Source organism: Anabrus simplex, chromosome 6 (assembly GCF_040414725.1).
Source record: "Anabrus simplex isolate iqAnaSimp1 chromosome 6, ASM4041472v1, whole genome shotgun sequence".
Classification (NCBI taxonomy): domain Eukaryota; kingdom Metazoa; phylum Arthropoda; class Insecta; order Orthoptera; family Tettigoniidae; genus Anabrus; species Anabrus simplex.
Genome location: NC_090270.1, coordinates 183501626 through 183516294, shown reverse-complemented (window position 1 = coordinate 183516294; position 14669 = coordinate 183501626). Strand labels below are relative to the sequence as shown.

At 40.4% G+C, this 14669-nt stretch overlaps 1 protein-coding gene across 1 annotated transcript in view; it reads left to right on the top strand.

The window, feature by feature from the left end:
* The first annotated feature begins 451 nt into the window (after positions 1 to 451).
* Positions 452 to 14669, top strand: part of LOC136875634 (glutaminyl-peptide cyclotransferase) — a 72878-nt gene continuing 58660 nt past the window's right edge. The window contains exon 1 of the mRNA XM_067149175.2: positions 452 to 726. Coding sequence (XP_067005276.2) covers positions 640 to 726 — 87 coding nt within the window. The 5' untranslated portion in view covers positions 452 to 639. The remainder of the gene's footprint in view (positions 727 to 14669) is intronic.

The following is a 14669-nucleotide window of genomic DNA, read 5'->3' as shown; positions in this document are numbered from 1 at the left end:
GGATCAAATAATTAACGCCAGTTGATAATTTTGAAACATTTTTGTAGATTAAAAAGCTATTGGTTATGTTTAATTGCTACATTCTACTACATTACTAGGTACATGAATTTGCAGTAGTATTATGCGACTTCTAAAAATATTTTAAATATTCCGCCTTTATAATATCATTGCGATATTCTATTTTTCTATAGCCAACTCATACGGAGAAAGTTCAATCGTACTTCTTGATGTTCCAAAGCGGGAAAGAAATTGTGAATACACAGGGGAAAATATGAGTCTAAATACATATCTAAAAACGTATTCTATTATTTAAAAATATCTCAATGTAAACAAAGATCCTGACGGTCCTATAAACTATTTGCTTCTGAATATTGCCTGCACTGTATTCCTACAACCTGTTGCAATATAAACACGAACTTGACGTAAGGTTTGCCAGTTCGGGGCAGATCGGGCATGGCTATGCAGGTCTGAGTTAGGGTGTGAGGAAGAAACAGTGTGTCAGGGTCGTAGGTTCGTGACACAAAGTATATTGTAGTCTAACAGGGAGCTGTGCCAGTGTGCCCATATTTTTGAAGGAAGGTGAAAGCAGCCGTGTAATTTCGATAGTTTCCTTACATTTCGAGATTTATTTGAATCAATATGCTTCCGTGCATGTATTTCTCACTTGTGTTAATATTGCTTTGTGAAATTCATCCCGAGAGTGCTGTGAGTTTGCTAAATGAACGTGTGAGTATAACATACGGTTGATTTTAATTTATGTGTAAAATGTGTAGGCCTACATTTAATTTGGTAATCCTCCTTGAGAACTGTAGCTTATTCTACTTGTTAAAATTTCTCTAATTATGAATTACCGTTATTGTTCTATTATTAAATATGATTGCTCATGACATTAGCCTTAGTTAATTTGGTCTCGGTGAAATGTAGGTTTTGTCATCTGCTGTAATTAAGTGAAACCTTCATACCAATCCTAAAGTTTCATGTTTTGGGGGGTATTCTTCAGGAACACACACACACACACACACACACGGTCGTTCAAAACACTATAAAATAAAACCCACCCAGTTTTAAAAAGCATGTTAAACGTAATTTTTTAGTGCTTCTACATAAGACTTATTTCGAGATTTGAGCTTTATAACTTTTTTTCCATTTCTAATTTCAAGGATGCAAGTTTATATTTTTTCTTATTGTCACAGCTTTTTAACCAGCTGTAAGTTTATATATACACCTCCAGAGTATAGTTGTCAGGCTGGTTGGTAGATGTTCCAATTTACTCTTATGGTATTTCATTGTTCATTTTCAATGCTGTACCCATTGGCTGTCAGCCAATCTTGCTGGGTACTTGGGCCCAGTAGGAATGATGAAAACAGTGACATAGCTTATTCTTTGTTCAGAGGTGTAATGAATATGATACTACCGAACTTGATAGCTACCTACAGTCACTACTTAAGTGTGATCAGTATCCAGTATTCGGGAGACAGTGGGTTCGTACCCCAATATCAGCAGGCCTGAAGATGGTTTTCCATGGTTTCCCCATTTTCACAACAGGCAAATGCTGGGACTGTACCTTGATGTTTTTAAAAAACAATTTGTTTTACGTTGCACTGACACAGATAGGTCTTATGGTGACGATGGGATAGGAAAGGCCTAGGAGTGGGAAGGAAGCGGCCGTGGCCTTTTCACCTGGTGTGAAAATGGGGAAACTACGGAAAACCATCTTCAGGGCTGCTGACAGTGGGGCTCGAACCCACTGTCTCGCAGATGCAAGCTGACAGCTGCGCGCCCCTAACCGCACGGCCAACTCACCCGGAGTACTTTAATTAAGGCCACAGGCGCTTCCTTCCCACTTTTAGTCCTTTCCTGTCCCATCGTTGCCATCAGAACTATCTGTGTCAGTGCAATGTAAAAAACAACTTGTGAAATATGATACTGGTCCACCTGCAGAAATGATAGTTGAGCCCCCTCAAAGAAATTGTATGCAACCTATCAGTAACATAGATATAACTGCAACAAATATAAACTCATATTAAATGCAAACTTTTAATGCAGTATGTGCAAAAGACTAACTTTATGAAACTGATCTTAGATTTTATGTAAGTATTTTTTGAGGGATTGAAATAAAACATTAGCTTCTGTTAAAATATTAAAACTTCACTGTACTTGCATCAAAGTGTAATGAAACAGCCATGCTATGTGCTTTCTTCAAAGTATTGGTTTCACTATCATCAGTGGATTTTGCTCTTATACATTTGATGCTCAGGAGGCTGATTTCAGCGAGTCTGTCTGGGGTCGTATCATTTCATAGTTGGTTCTTTATAAGTTATAAGAGTGAGTTAGTTCTTTATAAGTTATAGGAGGGACACGCGGCCAATCAATTTTCATGTTGACCCAACAGTTATCCCGAATGACTCAGAGAGATTTTCGCTTAAAGAAATATAAGAAACTGTTAAACGCCTAAAAAAATGGGAAAGCATGTGGTCCAGATAACATTTATAATGAACATTTGAAAGGGATATTCACAGTGTTGAAAGAATCCATCTGACAGTTATTGAATGAATGTTTACAACAGGGTAGGATACCAGACAGCTGGGCTAAGTCCACAATAAAAATGATGTATAAGGGCAAAGGTGATACAGCAGACCCTAATTCGTACAGAGGAATTGCTCTGGAATGCACACTCTTAAAGACACTGACTCAGTATGTAAGCGCCTCACAATATTAATAGACAAGCTCCCAGATTCCCAGTTTGGCTTCAGAAGAAGATCAACCATTCAAGCAATCAATTGTCTACAACAGTATATTAATGAAGCTCTCGCAATTCCAAAGGGAAAACTTCATGCAATCTTTATTGATTATTCTAAGGCTTTTGATACGATCAATAGAGTTATCGTATTAGAGAAGTTGCGAAACATCATCGGGCCTAGTTGTTATCTACTTCCAATCATCAAGAATCTCCTTACAGATAACTGGGTAGAGATTAGTGATGGCATCACCAAGTCTTATCCGATACTTCAAACCATTGGCGTCCTTCAAAGCGACCCCCTAAGCCCATTGCTTTTCATTGCCACTGTTGTATGTCCGGCGCTCCCTTTCTCGCTCAGCCAGCCAGCTGCACGCGCGCCTGTGTATCATTCTGCTAGCTTCGACGCGCAGCCCTCAGTGCGCGTGCCTGACCATCGAGTGTACTATAAATAGGAGCTCCCTGACTGCTCACTTGCCCACTCGCCCCGGTGTCCAGCTCCAGAATACACCCTACGTCGAGCACGGAGGCTACTCCTCTTGAAAATGTGCTTCGACCAGGTGGACTGAATTTCTGGCAGTACGAGGTTTCACCTCTGGTCACCGCTCCCTTACCTGTTTCCGCTGCCTATGTTCCGTAATTCTTTCACAAGCCAATTTCATTCCCTAAGTTATGCAAGCTCCCTTAGTTTCGCTAGGTGGAATTTCTTCAATCAATTGAACTTGCTTTTTAGGAATTCAGGCACTTCAACAAACAAGGACTCTCAAAGACATTCATGTTAGTGTGCCAGATAGTTCTCGACTATCAACGTGTCAATTCACAAAGACTATCTTTTCAAGATAGGAGTGTATATAAAGACTGTAAACCTGTACATATTGTATAAAGACAGACTTTTCTCAAGATTCAATATTCCTTTTTGCTTCAAAATAAATTTCTGTTATTTATGTAAATATCATAACGTGAAGCAATAAAAGTTGTGATTTGTAAACTTCAACCTTGGTTACAACACAACTCTATGGCGACGAGGTAAAAAAAAACAGCAACCTACAATTCTTCGACACCAGTTGCCAACTCTATGGTGACGAGGTCAAAAGCAACAAACTACACGTCATCAGCCCCAATCGCCAACTCTATAGCAACGAGGTAAACCACGACACTACAATTCAACAGGCCCAGTTGTCAACTCTACGGCGACGTGCTAAACAACAACGACACTCCAACCAGTTCTGACACACAGCTTACCTTACTCTTTCTTGCACGCATCTCGCAATGGCTACTGCGGAACAACTCGCTACGGTCTTCCAAGCCTTACAGCAGCAACAACAACAGTTTATGCAACAACAACAGGCAGCATTACTTCAGGCTATTCAAGCTATTTCTGTCTCTACACAGCCATCAGCTATTCCTCCGTTCTCTGCTTTTGATCCGGCTAAGGAAGAATGGTCAGTTTATTTAGCCCGTTTACAACAGCATTTCATCTGCCATTCTGTCACAGATGATCAACGCCGCCGCGCACTATTTCTTAGTTCGGTTGGCAATGCTACGTGTGAATTACTACGTAAATTAAGTCCGGAAGAACACTTATCTGAGGTACCCTTCACGCAGCTCTTGGCCCGTCTCACGGACCACTATGCCAAAGCTCCTCACATAGTGGCTGCTCGCTATAAATTTTTTCAGAGCAGAAAGCAACCCCATCAGACACATACTGAATGGATAACTGAATTGCGTGGTCTAGCTAAACCCTGCCAGTTCATCTGCTCCAAGGACGGTTGTGGTTCATCCTACACTGATTCTCTCATTCGGGACATGATAATTTTACATACTCCTGAAGACAAAATACGTTTTGACGCTGTCAAGCAGAGTAACCCTTCTTTAGAAGACGTCCAGCGTATTGCTACGGTTTATGAGCTTACTACCAAGACTGCCGCAGCCATAGCTTCTCCACACGAAGTTGCACAAGTCTCGCCTCAGGCCCGCAAGTCCTCTGCTACAGTGAACCGTACGGATAAGGCGCTCTCCACCAAGCATTCTCGCCCGGTTCCCTCTCGTAATGCTACACGGAAGCCCAATTCTAAAAGCACCTCGAAACTCCTGCCTTCCTGCCGAGGTTGTTTCAAGCATCATGAACGTCGTGACTGTCGTTTTTTCAAAGCTACTTGTGAACGATGTAAGAAACTTGGACACATTCAGACTGTCTGTCAAAGTTCGCCCCGCCCTGCTAAGACTACTGCAGCGCGCCGGAAGCATATACAGCCCCGCCAAGACATGGAAGTTGATCAGATCAATCTTATTCTTCCCACAAAGGATTCTCACAAAATCATCATTCCTCTCTCATTCTCTGATCGATCTGTCGATTTTCAATTAGATACTGGATCACCTGTCTCTATTATTAACCTGACTACCTACCACGACTTAGGTTCACCTTCATGCTCTCCAGCTGACATCCAGCTAGTGACATTTAACAAGAAGAAAATTGACATCAAAGGTCAAATCAAACTTCAGGCTAGTTATAAAGGAATTCAGAAGGCCATTCCTCTTCTCGTAGTTAACAACTACACTGCATCAAACATTATGGGTATGGATCTATTTAACTTATTTGGTTTCCAGATACATGACAACATTAACGTCGTATCTACATTGCATCCTACTTCTGACGTTACCGCTCTCCTAGCGCAGTTTCCTGAAGTCTTCGACTCTCAGCTCGGAACAGCCAAAGACTATACAGCTCACATACAGCTGAAATCCGGAGCTAAGCCTCGCTTCCTCAAATCACGTCCAGTACCCCTAGCACTTCAAGACCAGGTCACGAAAGAATTAGAAAGATGGATACAAACTGGAATTGTTGTACCAGTTACTTCTAGTCAATGGGCTACTCCACTCGTGATAATCAAGAAACCTGATGGTAATGTTCGACTTTGTGGCGATTTTCGATCTACAGTCAACGCACAACTCGACACAGATATCTTTCCTATTCCACGTCCAGAAGACTTATTCCGTCGTCTCTCTGGTGGACAATTCTTCTCTCGAGTTGATCTTAAAGAAGCATATCTCCAGCTACTTTTAGACGAAGAATCTAAGAAATTTCTCACACTCAACACTCCTCTCGGACTGCTCCAGCTCCAGCGGCTCCCATTCGGTGTTTCATCCTCAGCAGCTATTTTTCAGCGCTATTTGGCTCAACTCACCGCCTCCATTCCCGGTTGTGCTAACTACCTGGATGATATTATTGTGACTGGAAAAGATCGTCAGGAACATCTCACCAATCTACGCCTCCTTCGCCAGAAATTGAAAGACAATGGCTTACGAGCGAATCTCGCTAAATGTACCTTCTTTCAGCCTCAAATTCACTACCTCGGACATATACTTGATAAGAATGGAATTCGTCCTAGTACACAGAATGTCTCAGCAATAGTAAACATGCCAGCACCTCAGAACCTCAAGCAGCTTCAGTCCTTCCTAGGCAAAGCGAACTATTATAATAAGTTCATTCCACGCTTCGCTACAGTGGCAGCTCCATTAAACGCTCTACGTAAAAAAGGTGTTAAGTTTCAGTGGACTCCGCAATGCCAACAGGCATGGAAAACAATCAACAACGCCTTAATTCAAGCTATACAACTCACTCATTTTCAGCCTGACAAGATCATCACGCTAGCTACTGACGCTTCAGACTACGGTGTCGGTGCCGTTCTCTCCCAGAAGGATCGTTATGGACAAGAACGCCCCATCGCCTTCGCTTCGAAAACACTTAATGACCATCAACGTCGATACTCACAGATAGAGAAAGAAGCTTTAGCCATCATCTTTGGTATTCGCCGTTTCAATGAATATCTCTATGGCAACCATTTCCTGATCATTACCGATCATAAGCCTCTCGTACACTTATTCCATCCTGGTAATAAGATCCCAGAGAATTCCCTCAGAAAGCTTCAAAGATGGTCCATGTTCCTTTCTGATTATTCCTATCAGATTGTATATCGAGCCACATCCCAGCATTGTAATGCTGATGCCCTCTCCCGCTTACCCGTTGGTCCTGATACTGCCTTCGATTCTCAAGAAACTGAATGTCTTCAGTTGGACATAGAACTTGAAGATACTGTATCCAGTTTTCCTATTGATGCTACCTGCATAGCTAAAGCTACGGATAAGGACAGTACACTTGCTACTGTACGTACTTACATCCGCAACGGTTGGCCTCTTCAGAGCACACTTCCTGCCCACCTGGCACCTTATCATCGTATGCAGCATCGTCTCACGACTCGTGCCGGAGTTGTATTACTAGAAGCAGGCACCATCTTCCGAGTGGTTATCCCACTTAGCCTACAGAAACAAGTTCTCGGATTATTACACCAAAGCCATTGGGGTATCTCCAGAACAAAGCAACTCGCCCGTCAACACTGCTACTGGCCCGGTATTGATGCCGCCATCGAAAAGCTAATACGTCATTGTGAGCAATGTCAAACGAATCAGAACGCCCCGTCTTCTGACCTTGCTTCATGGCCTCCTGCTACTACTCCATGGGAACGAGTTCACATCGATTTCGCAGGTCCTTTCCTCAATTCCATGTGGTTAATAGTCATCGATTCACTGTCAAACTTTCCATATGTCGTGGATATGCATTCGACTACTACAACCGAAGCTACCATTCGTGCTCTCCAGAAAATCTTTACTACAGAAGGTTTACCACAAGTACTCATTTCAGACAACGGACCTCAATTTACAGCTACTGCTTTTCAGAACTTTTGTACACATAATGGCATTCGTCATATCCTAGCACCACCTTTTCACCCTCAATCTAATGGTGAAGCTGAACGCTTCGTGCAAACATTTAAAAGAAGTATGAAGAAAGCTGTCTCTTCAGGCTTAACTAAAGACCAAGCCTTGCTCCAACTCTTAAACAACTACAGAACTCTACCCGGCGCTGATAATATCACTCCTGCACAGAAGCTCCATGGACGACCTCACAGAACTTTACTTTCTCTGTTACAGCCTCTTCCGACCCAGCATAAGACATCACCAACGAAGTTCTCCCTCAACGACAAGGTCTACACCAGGACATTCAAATCCAACCCACTCTGGATACCTGGAGTCATCTGCAGATCTTTGGGTCATCGTCTATACGAGATACAGACTACGGAGAAACGTATCTGCCGCCATCAAGATCAGATACGTCTGCGCTACCGCCCCTGTCCAGCTATTGATGCTATTGCTCAACCTGATAAATCTATTGCTGAACGCGCTTTAGATCATTTAATAACAATGGGTTCCTTTCAGGACGAGACAGCGCCACTCCGCCCAGTTCCAGCTCCGGACAATACAACAGCTACTTCAGCAGCTCCGCCCCAGCATCGCAGTCGCCGCCAGCGCCGCCGCCGTTTCACGCCGTACCGGCGTATTTAGGAGGGGAGGGTGTTGTATGTCCGGCGCTCCCTTTCTCGCTCAGCCAGCCAGCTGCACGCGCGCCTGTGTATCATTCTGCTAGCTTCGACGCGCAGCCCTCAGTGCGCGTGCCTGACCATCGAGTGTACTATAAATAGGAGCTCCCTGACTGCTCACTTGCCCACTCGCCCCGGTGTCCAGCTCCAGAATACACCCTACGTCGAGCACGGAGGCTACTCCTCTTGAAAATGTGCTTCGACCAGGTGGACTGAATTTCTGGCAGTACGAGGTTTCACCTCTGGTCACCGCTCCCTTACCTGTTTCCGCTGCCTATGTTCCGTAATTCTTTCACAAGCCAATTTCATTCCCTAAGTTATGCAAGCTCCCTTAGTTTCGCTAGGTGGAATTTCTTCAATCAATTGAACTTGCTTTTTAGGAATTCAGGCACTTCAACAAACAAGGACTCTCAAAGACATTCATGTTAGTGTGCCAGATAGTTCTCGACTATCAACGTGTCAATTCACAAAGACTATCTTTTCAAGATAGGAGTGTATATAAAGACTGTAAACCTGTACATATTGTATAAAGACAGACTTTTCTCAAGATTCAATATTCCTTTTTGCTTCAAAATAAATTTCTGTTATTTATGTAAATATCATAACGTGAAGCAATAAAAGTTGTGATTTGTAAACTTCAACCTTGGTTACAACAGCCACCACAGCTGACATCGTACAAAGAATAGATTCAGAAAATGCCAATATTCTCATGTATGCAGATGACATGGTTCTGACGTCAATTTTTCAGTTAGATTTGCAGACTACTTTTAATAAAGTTACGAAATGGGCAGAAGAGAACCAGCTGAGGTTAAATGAAAATAAGACTGTCTCTCTGACCTTCAGAAAAAGAGGAAAACGGGGAAGATTCTTAATCAATGACCAGCAACTAAAGTCAGTCACAAATTTTAAGTACCTAGGAGTCACTTTTCAAACACCGAGGAACGTGTTCTCTTTACATGTAAAAGACCGACTAAATGCTGCCATAAAATCCATTAACGACATCAGATCTTTGAGCCATCTCTCACTTTCATGTGCCATCGAGCTATTTCATCTTAACCCAGTATGTCCCAGAATTATAATTTTTTAATTAATGAGTAACTCTGTCATAATTGGTCTCAGTGGTCCTAAATGAATATGAAAATAACAATAAAATTATTTTCAGATATAAGATATTCTCGCAGGAGGGTGTTGCCATATGGCAACGCTGGGTCATACTGGGAAATATTGAGGAAAAGAAAGAAAGACAAGAAGAAATGTTTTGTACAATGTTGTGTTTATTTTTGTAGTAACTTGAAGGGTAAATCGATTAATTTAAGGCATTATCAGTTAATTTGTTAAGGCTTTTGGGCCTTCCAATAATGAATAGATCACTGTTTGACTTATTCTATCGATGTAATGGTAACATGCTATTAAGGTCACAATTCTGTTCTTTTTCTAAAGGGATAGTTTACTATGTCTGCGGCCATACTATAGTTTCTACTACTCCTTTCATTCCGTGATGTGGTATTTCACGAAGCATTTGATGCAAAGCCCTACATCACATTTCTTGCAAGCAGTGCGACCGATTGTGGAGCAGTTGTCAGCGGCGCATCTCCTCTTCTTGTCAATGGGAATCGGCCAATGGTTTAGTCCATCGTAGCGTAGGTATTCCCGAGGTGTTATGTCAGATTTCCGTTTACGAGTAGGTCCTGGGTCTCTAGGGCCTTCATCAAAGTGGTTGCAATAGTAAACTGCAATTTGACGCCTAAATTCTAGTTGTGGCATACTCAGATGAGCTACTCTATGCAACTGCCACGCGTTGTGCACACATACGTCGCTCAACCAAGTGAAGATACCACTCCACCACTTCTTGCCTCGGTTCCCAATGCGATACAGAGACACATTCTGGTCCTTGTGATCAGCACCATCCATGTGCTTATTATATTTGCCAATTACATTTGGCCTGTTAACACCTATTTTCTTTCTTCGTTCCTTGGAATAGCGTTGCACTCTAGAAGTGGGATTCATTCCGAATGTGGTAGATGCAGCACTCACAACTGAATTATCGACCCATTGAGTCACACGTATGTCAGTTACTTCCATTTTCACTGAAGTGCAATATCCTTGAGACTTCATTTTTAGGGTCGGTTGGTTCTCAAGTGGACAGTTTTTGGGAATTCTGTTGTCGCGAATAGTACCTGTGCCCGAATAACTTCGAGATTTCAAATAGGCTAGCAACGGAAGGCCGGTAAATACATTGTCAAAATAAAATGAGAATGGTAGCTGCTGTACATCAAAGTGAACATCATCAATCATACTCAACAGTGGAGCTGTAGACTTCCCAAATCTCTCCTCATAAACTTCATTTGCTCTAGGATTTCTACCTTGATAAATTTCAAAATTTATCAGATAACCTGCTGGAGTACATAGTGACCAAACTTTGTACCCGAAGCGTAATGGTTTACCTTTTATAAATTGTTTGCAACCGTGACGACCAAAGTATGCTATCATGCTCTCATCGTAGGAAAGGTGCTGTTCAGGGTGAAAATGTTTGAGCATATTGCACTTCAAATGGTCTGTGATGGGTCGAAGTTTCCACATTTTGTCATTGTCATTTCCTGATTTATGGCTGTCTTCAGAATGAAGAAACTGCAGTATCTGTTGAAAGCGATTTCTGCGCACTGATTTTGAAACAATTTCATTCTTTAGCCTTACATCTGATCATCTTCACCACTCAAAGCACCACTTTCAACGTCAGGAGGCTCGATAAACAACGCTTGAGGTTCTTCATCATCGGACAGTATTTCTTCCAAGTAGTCAAGAGCTTCTTTTAGAGTCAGTTATTGTGCGCAAACAGTAGTATACGGACTGCTATGGCAATGCTAGGAACAGATAAAAAATTGAAATACCCATTATGGCCCAGCGTTGCCATATGGCAACAGCATCATAAATCCTTATATATATCTTCACTTTATAGGAGCCAGCATATTTTTCATTTATACTAACGTAATGCTACAACTTTCGAAAGAAAATAGCAATAACCAGAAAGGAAGAATTCCTTGCTGGAATGTAAATATACCTGTTCATGAAATTGTGGTCCTCTTGATTTGACATTTCTTTTTCTCACTCTAACTTTGTGATGTTACTGCACATAAACCACTTGAGTAACTGACAAAAAAACATTCAGAATTAACAAAACAGGTCCCTATAATGTACAATTCTGACAATGGTTTCATGAAAAGTGAATTGTTAAATAGCCAACAAATAAAACAGACAAATGTAACCCAGCGTTGCCATCGGGTTAAGGTTAGTCCTGTAGCCACCTATGGATTAGAAAATATATGGATATATCTTGGAAAGAGGCAACTACATAGTATAGAGAAGGTGAAAGCATTCTATTTAAAGAAAGTACTTTGCCTGTCAAAGTATACTCCATCACGCATCATATACCAACTGTTGAGGAATTATTCTTTGTGGAAGAGCTGCGTTTGAAATTACTGCTCCCGGCCACCCCAGCATATAAGGAACTCCTACAAGAGCTTCAACAAAAGGGAGACAGCATATGGTGGGACTTTTACCAGTATGATGCGATGATCAACTGCAACTGGACTCAGGGAGGCTATGAGTTGAGACACGTTGTGACCAGACTCTCAGTCCATGGGTTTCACAAACGCCTGTGTATTAAAGCGAGCTTTCATGAGCCAAGTCCGGACTGCAGGTGCAAAAGATGCGGCGAACTTTGTGAACGCTATCACGTACTTAAGTGTAAACTGAGAATAGAATCCTTAACAAAATTCTGTACAGACGACTGCTCATAAGATTTTTTTCCATGCACATTTGTGCGCAATAAAACATTTATTATTTATAAGTTCTAGTTCGAAAATTATCATTTGGCAGAAGAAGCAGTTACTGGTAAAACACAGTGCATAAGTCTGGGACACTTGTAGCTATGATTGAGTTAACTACTACTAATAGCTCTGTTAAGTCACGTCCAGAGGTTGTCATGGTGATTAGATTACAGTACTTTTTTCAGTGCATTTTGTGGGATAGCGTGCCACTCGTTACGAGAGATGGCTGTGCTAGAATCAACATAATAATAATATTAATAATAATAACAACAACAATTGCAGCTAGATGCATTCACCTGATATCTGCTTGATAATTGTAAAAACAATAATTTTCAACCCATTCTACAAAGGCATCATTGTATATAATCTATCCCCTTCAGAATGGCATGTGGGTAAATATTTTATTTATTTTTGCGGGGAAGTATGCGGGCTCCCTTAAGCCGCAGGCCCACCTGCATTGCAGACCTTGCAGGCTCTAATGTTATGCCACTGCCTCTGTTACAGAGAGTAAAGCTGAAGTTATGGTTTCTGTTTCACTGGCAGTTCTCATCAACCATATTTTTGTCAGGATTTTACATTTTATCCAGGAAATTGATTATATATATTCATTCTATTTTAGTGGTTTATATATTGAATAGAAGAGTAGAAAGTAGACCCTTATAATACGGTAATGAAATAATACTAAATAGGTACTATAACACTACCAAGACTCTTCAGAACGGCTAGAACCACAATAAACATAATAGCTGATATGTGACCTTTTAATTGTTGATTATGTCAGGGGCATTCCATGGTAACGGGTGTGACATATGGACTACAAAGTTTACTCTTTGAAACTACAAAAAACATATTTCTAAAATATATTTTCACATTTAATTCATATGGCTAAATGTACAACAGTCACTTAAATCTCCTGTATAAATTTTGACAAAAATATGTTTTTAAACATGGAGAGAATAACTACTGAATCTATGCAATGGGCTGTGATGTGTACAAATACAAACATGAATCTTTCACTCATACAATGATAACATTAAAATTCTGTGATTTTAGTGAAATTAAATCTAATTTTTCTTCATCATGAACTTAAAGCATTTTAGCTAACTTGTAGGCTACCTTATTTCCGATAAATTAAATTTAAAGTGTAATTTAATACGTGTTTAAACATTTGTGATAGGTGTGACGCTTAATAGAGTTGGTGCATTATATATGGTCCATCATGATTTAATACATGAACTTCTTTATACTTCATACATTTTCTGCAAAAACACACTGTATTATGTTAAAGAAATAGATTTTTTTTTTTTCAATTTGGATCAAAACTCGAATTAGAAAAATTACTACATTTAATGAAAATTGTGGTATGAAAACCTCATAAAAGTTATTGGCATACTTTACCTTATGCTAGTTACATTATAGCCAATGAATTGATTGAAAATAAATTAAAATTTACATAGACCTATAACTACCTAACACACCAAGCCTTCTCGCTTACATCCACATTATTTTTGAATTCGTAATAATAGATGCAATTCCCAGCATTTGTGATGGCTGTGCGAGTATGCCTTTTATCTGTTCTACTGTAACATATGCTACGTATTCATCTACAAGTTTAAATAACTTTCAGTAATTCGTCTTGACAGACTTCAAGAAAGTCACTTTTATTTTCTCATCGTCATCAATTTCACTTTGACAGATACCAACATACTTACATTTCTTGGTACATGTGGTTTTCTTCCTGCTCTCAGTAAATAACTCAACCAGCACAGATGTTCCATTTCTCAAGTTATTTACTGTAGCAGGCATCGTTTTCTGAAAAACATTTTCTGGATTCAAGATTTCATCCTCACTTGACTCTGAATTCACATCAGAATATGAAAGTTTGCTTTTTGCTTCCTTTGAGGGGCATATTTTTTGTAGTTCTGACTTAGCTGTGAGCCCAACAACAAGACGAAGGACTCGATTTTTGAAAAGTTGAAAAATGATGCAGAGACTGGAGCTGGGGAATGGGAAGTATATTGTGCCACCTACTACCAGGAATTTTATGAATTAATTTAGTTTCACTCCTTTAATGTGTGTGTGTGCAAATGGGTCTAGCAATCTTCTGCTGAATTTATGGCCTCCTACCTTGCTTTCATATCCACCCACAGTTTGCGATTGATGCGTCCTCCAATACCATCAACCGCACCCTTGCCATGGCTTGTAGCAAGGAAATCCCATTTAAAATCTATGAAGAATTTTTCCTTCATGAAGGTAAGGTTAGCCCATGTATATTTATTTTTAAATTGAGTTGCAGCTCCCTCACTGAAAATCTTTACTTTCTTAATACCTGTATTGATAGCTATAATATCATTCAATATTTTCTTCATAAAAGCATACACAGCATATTTATCATGCTTAAAACAGTCACTTATTACTGCATAAACTGTAATTTTATCACTAGTCCAGGCACAGTCTCTAAAAATGGTCACTTGTTGATAGGACCAGTGCGCTGACTGGATTTAGTCTAGCTGGATGATAGAAAAATTTTCAATGAAGTCCACCTGTAAAACACAACTTCATTTTTGAAATATTAGCTTTTGTCTTTTGAAAGTGCTCTTCTTGGCCATTTTTCACACAACAATGGGTCTTAAATTGTTCGTTTTCTGTGAAGTAATTCAGCTGCACTTGTAG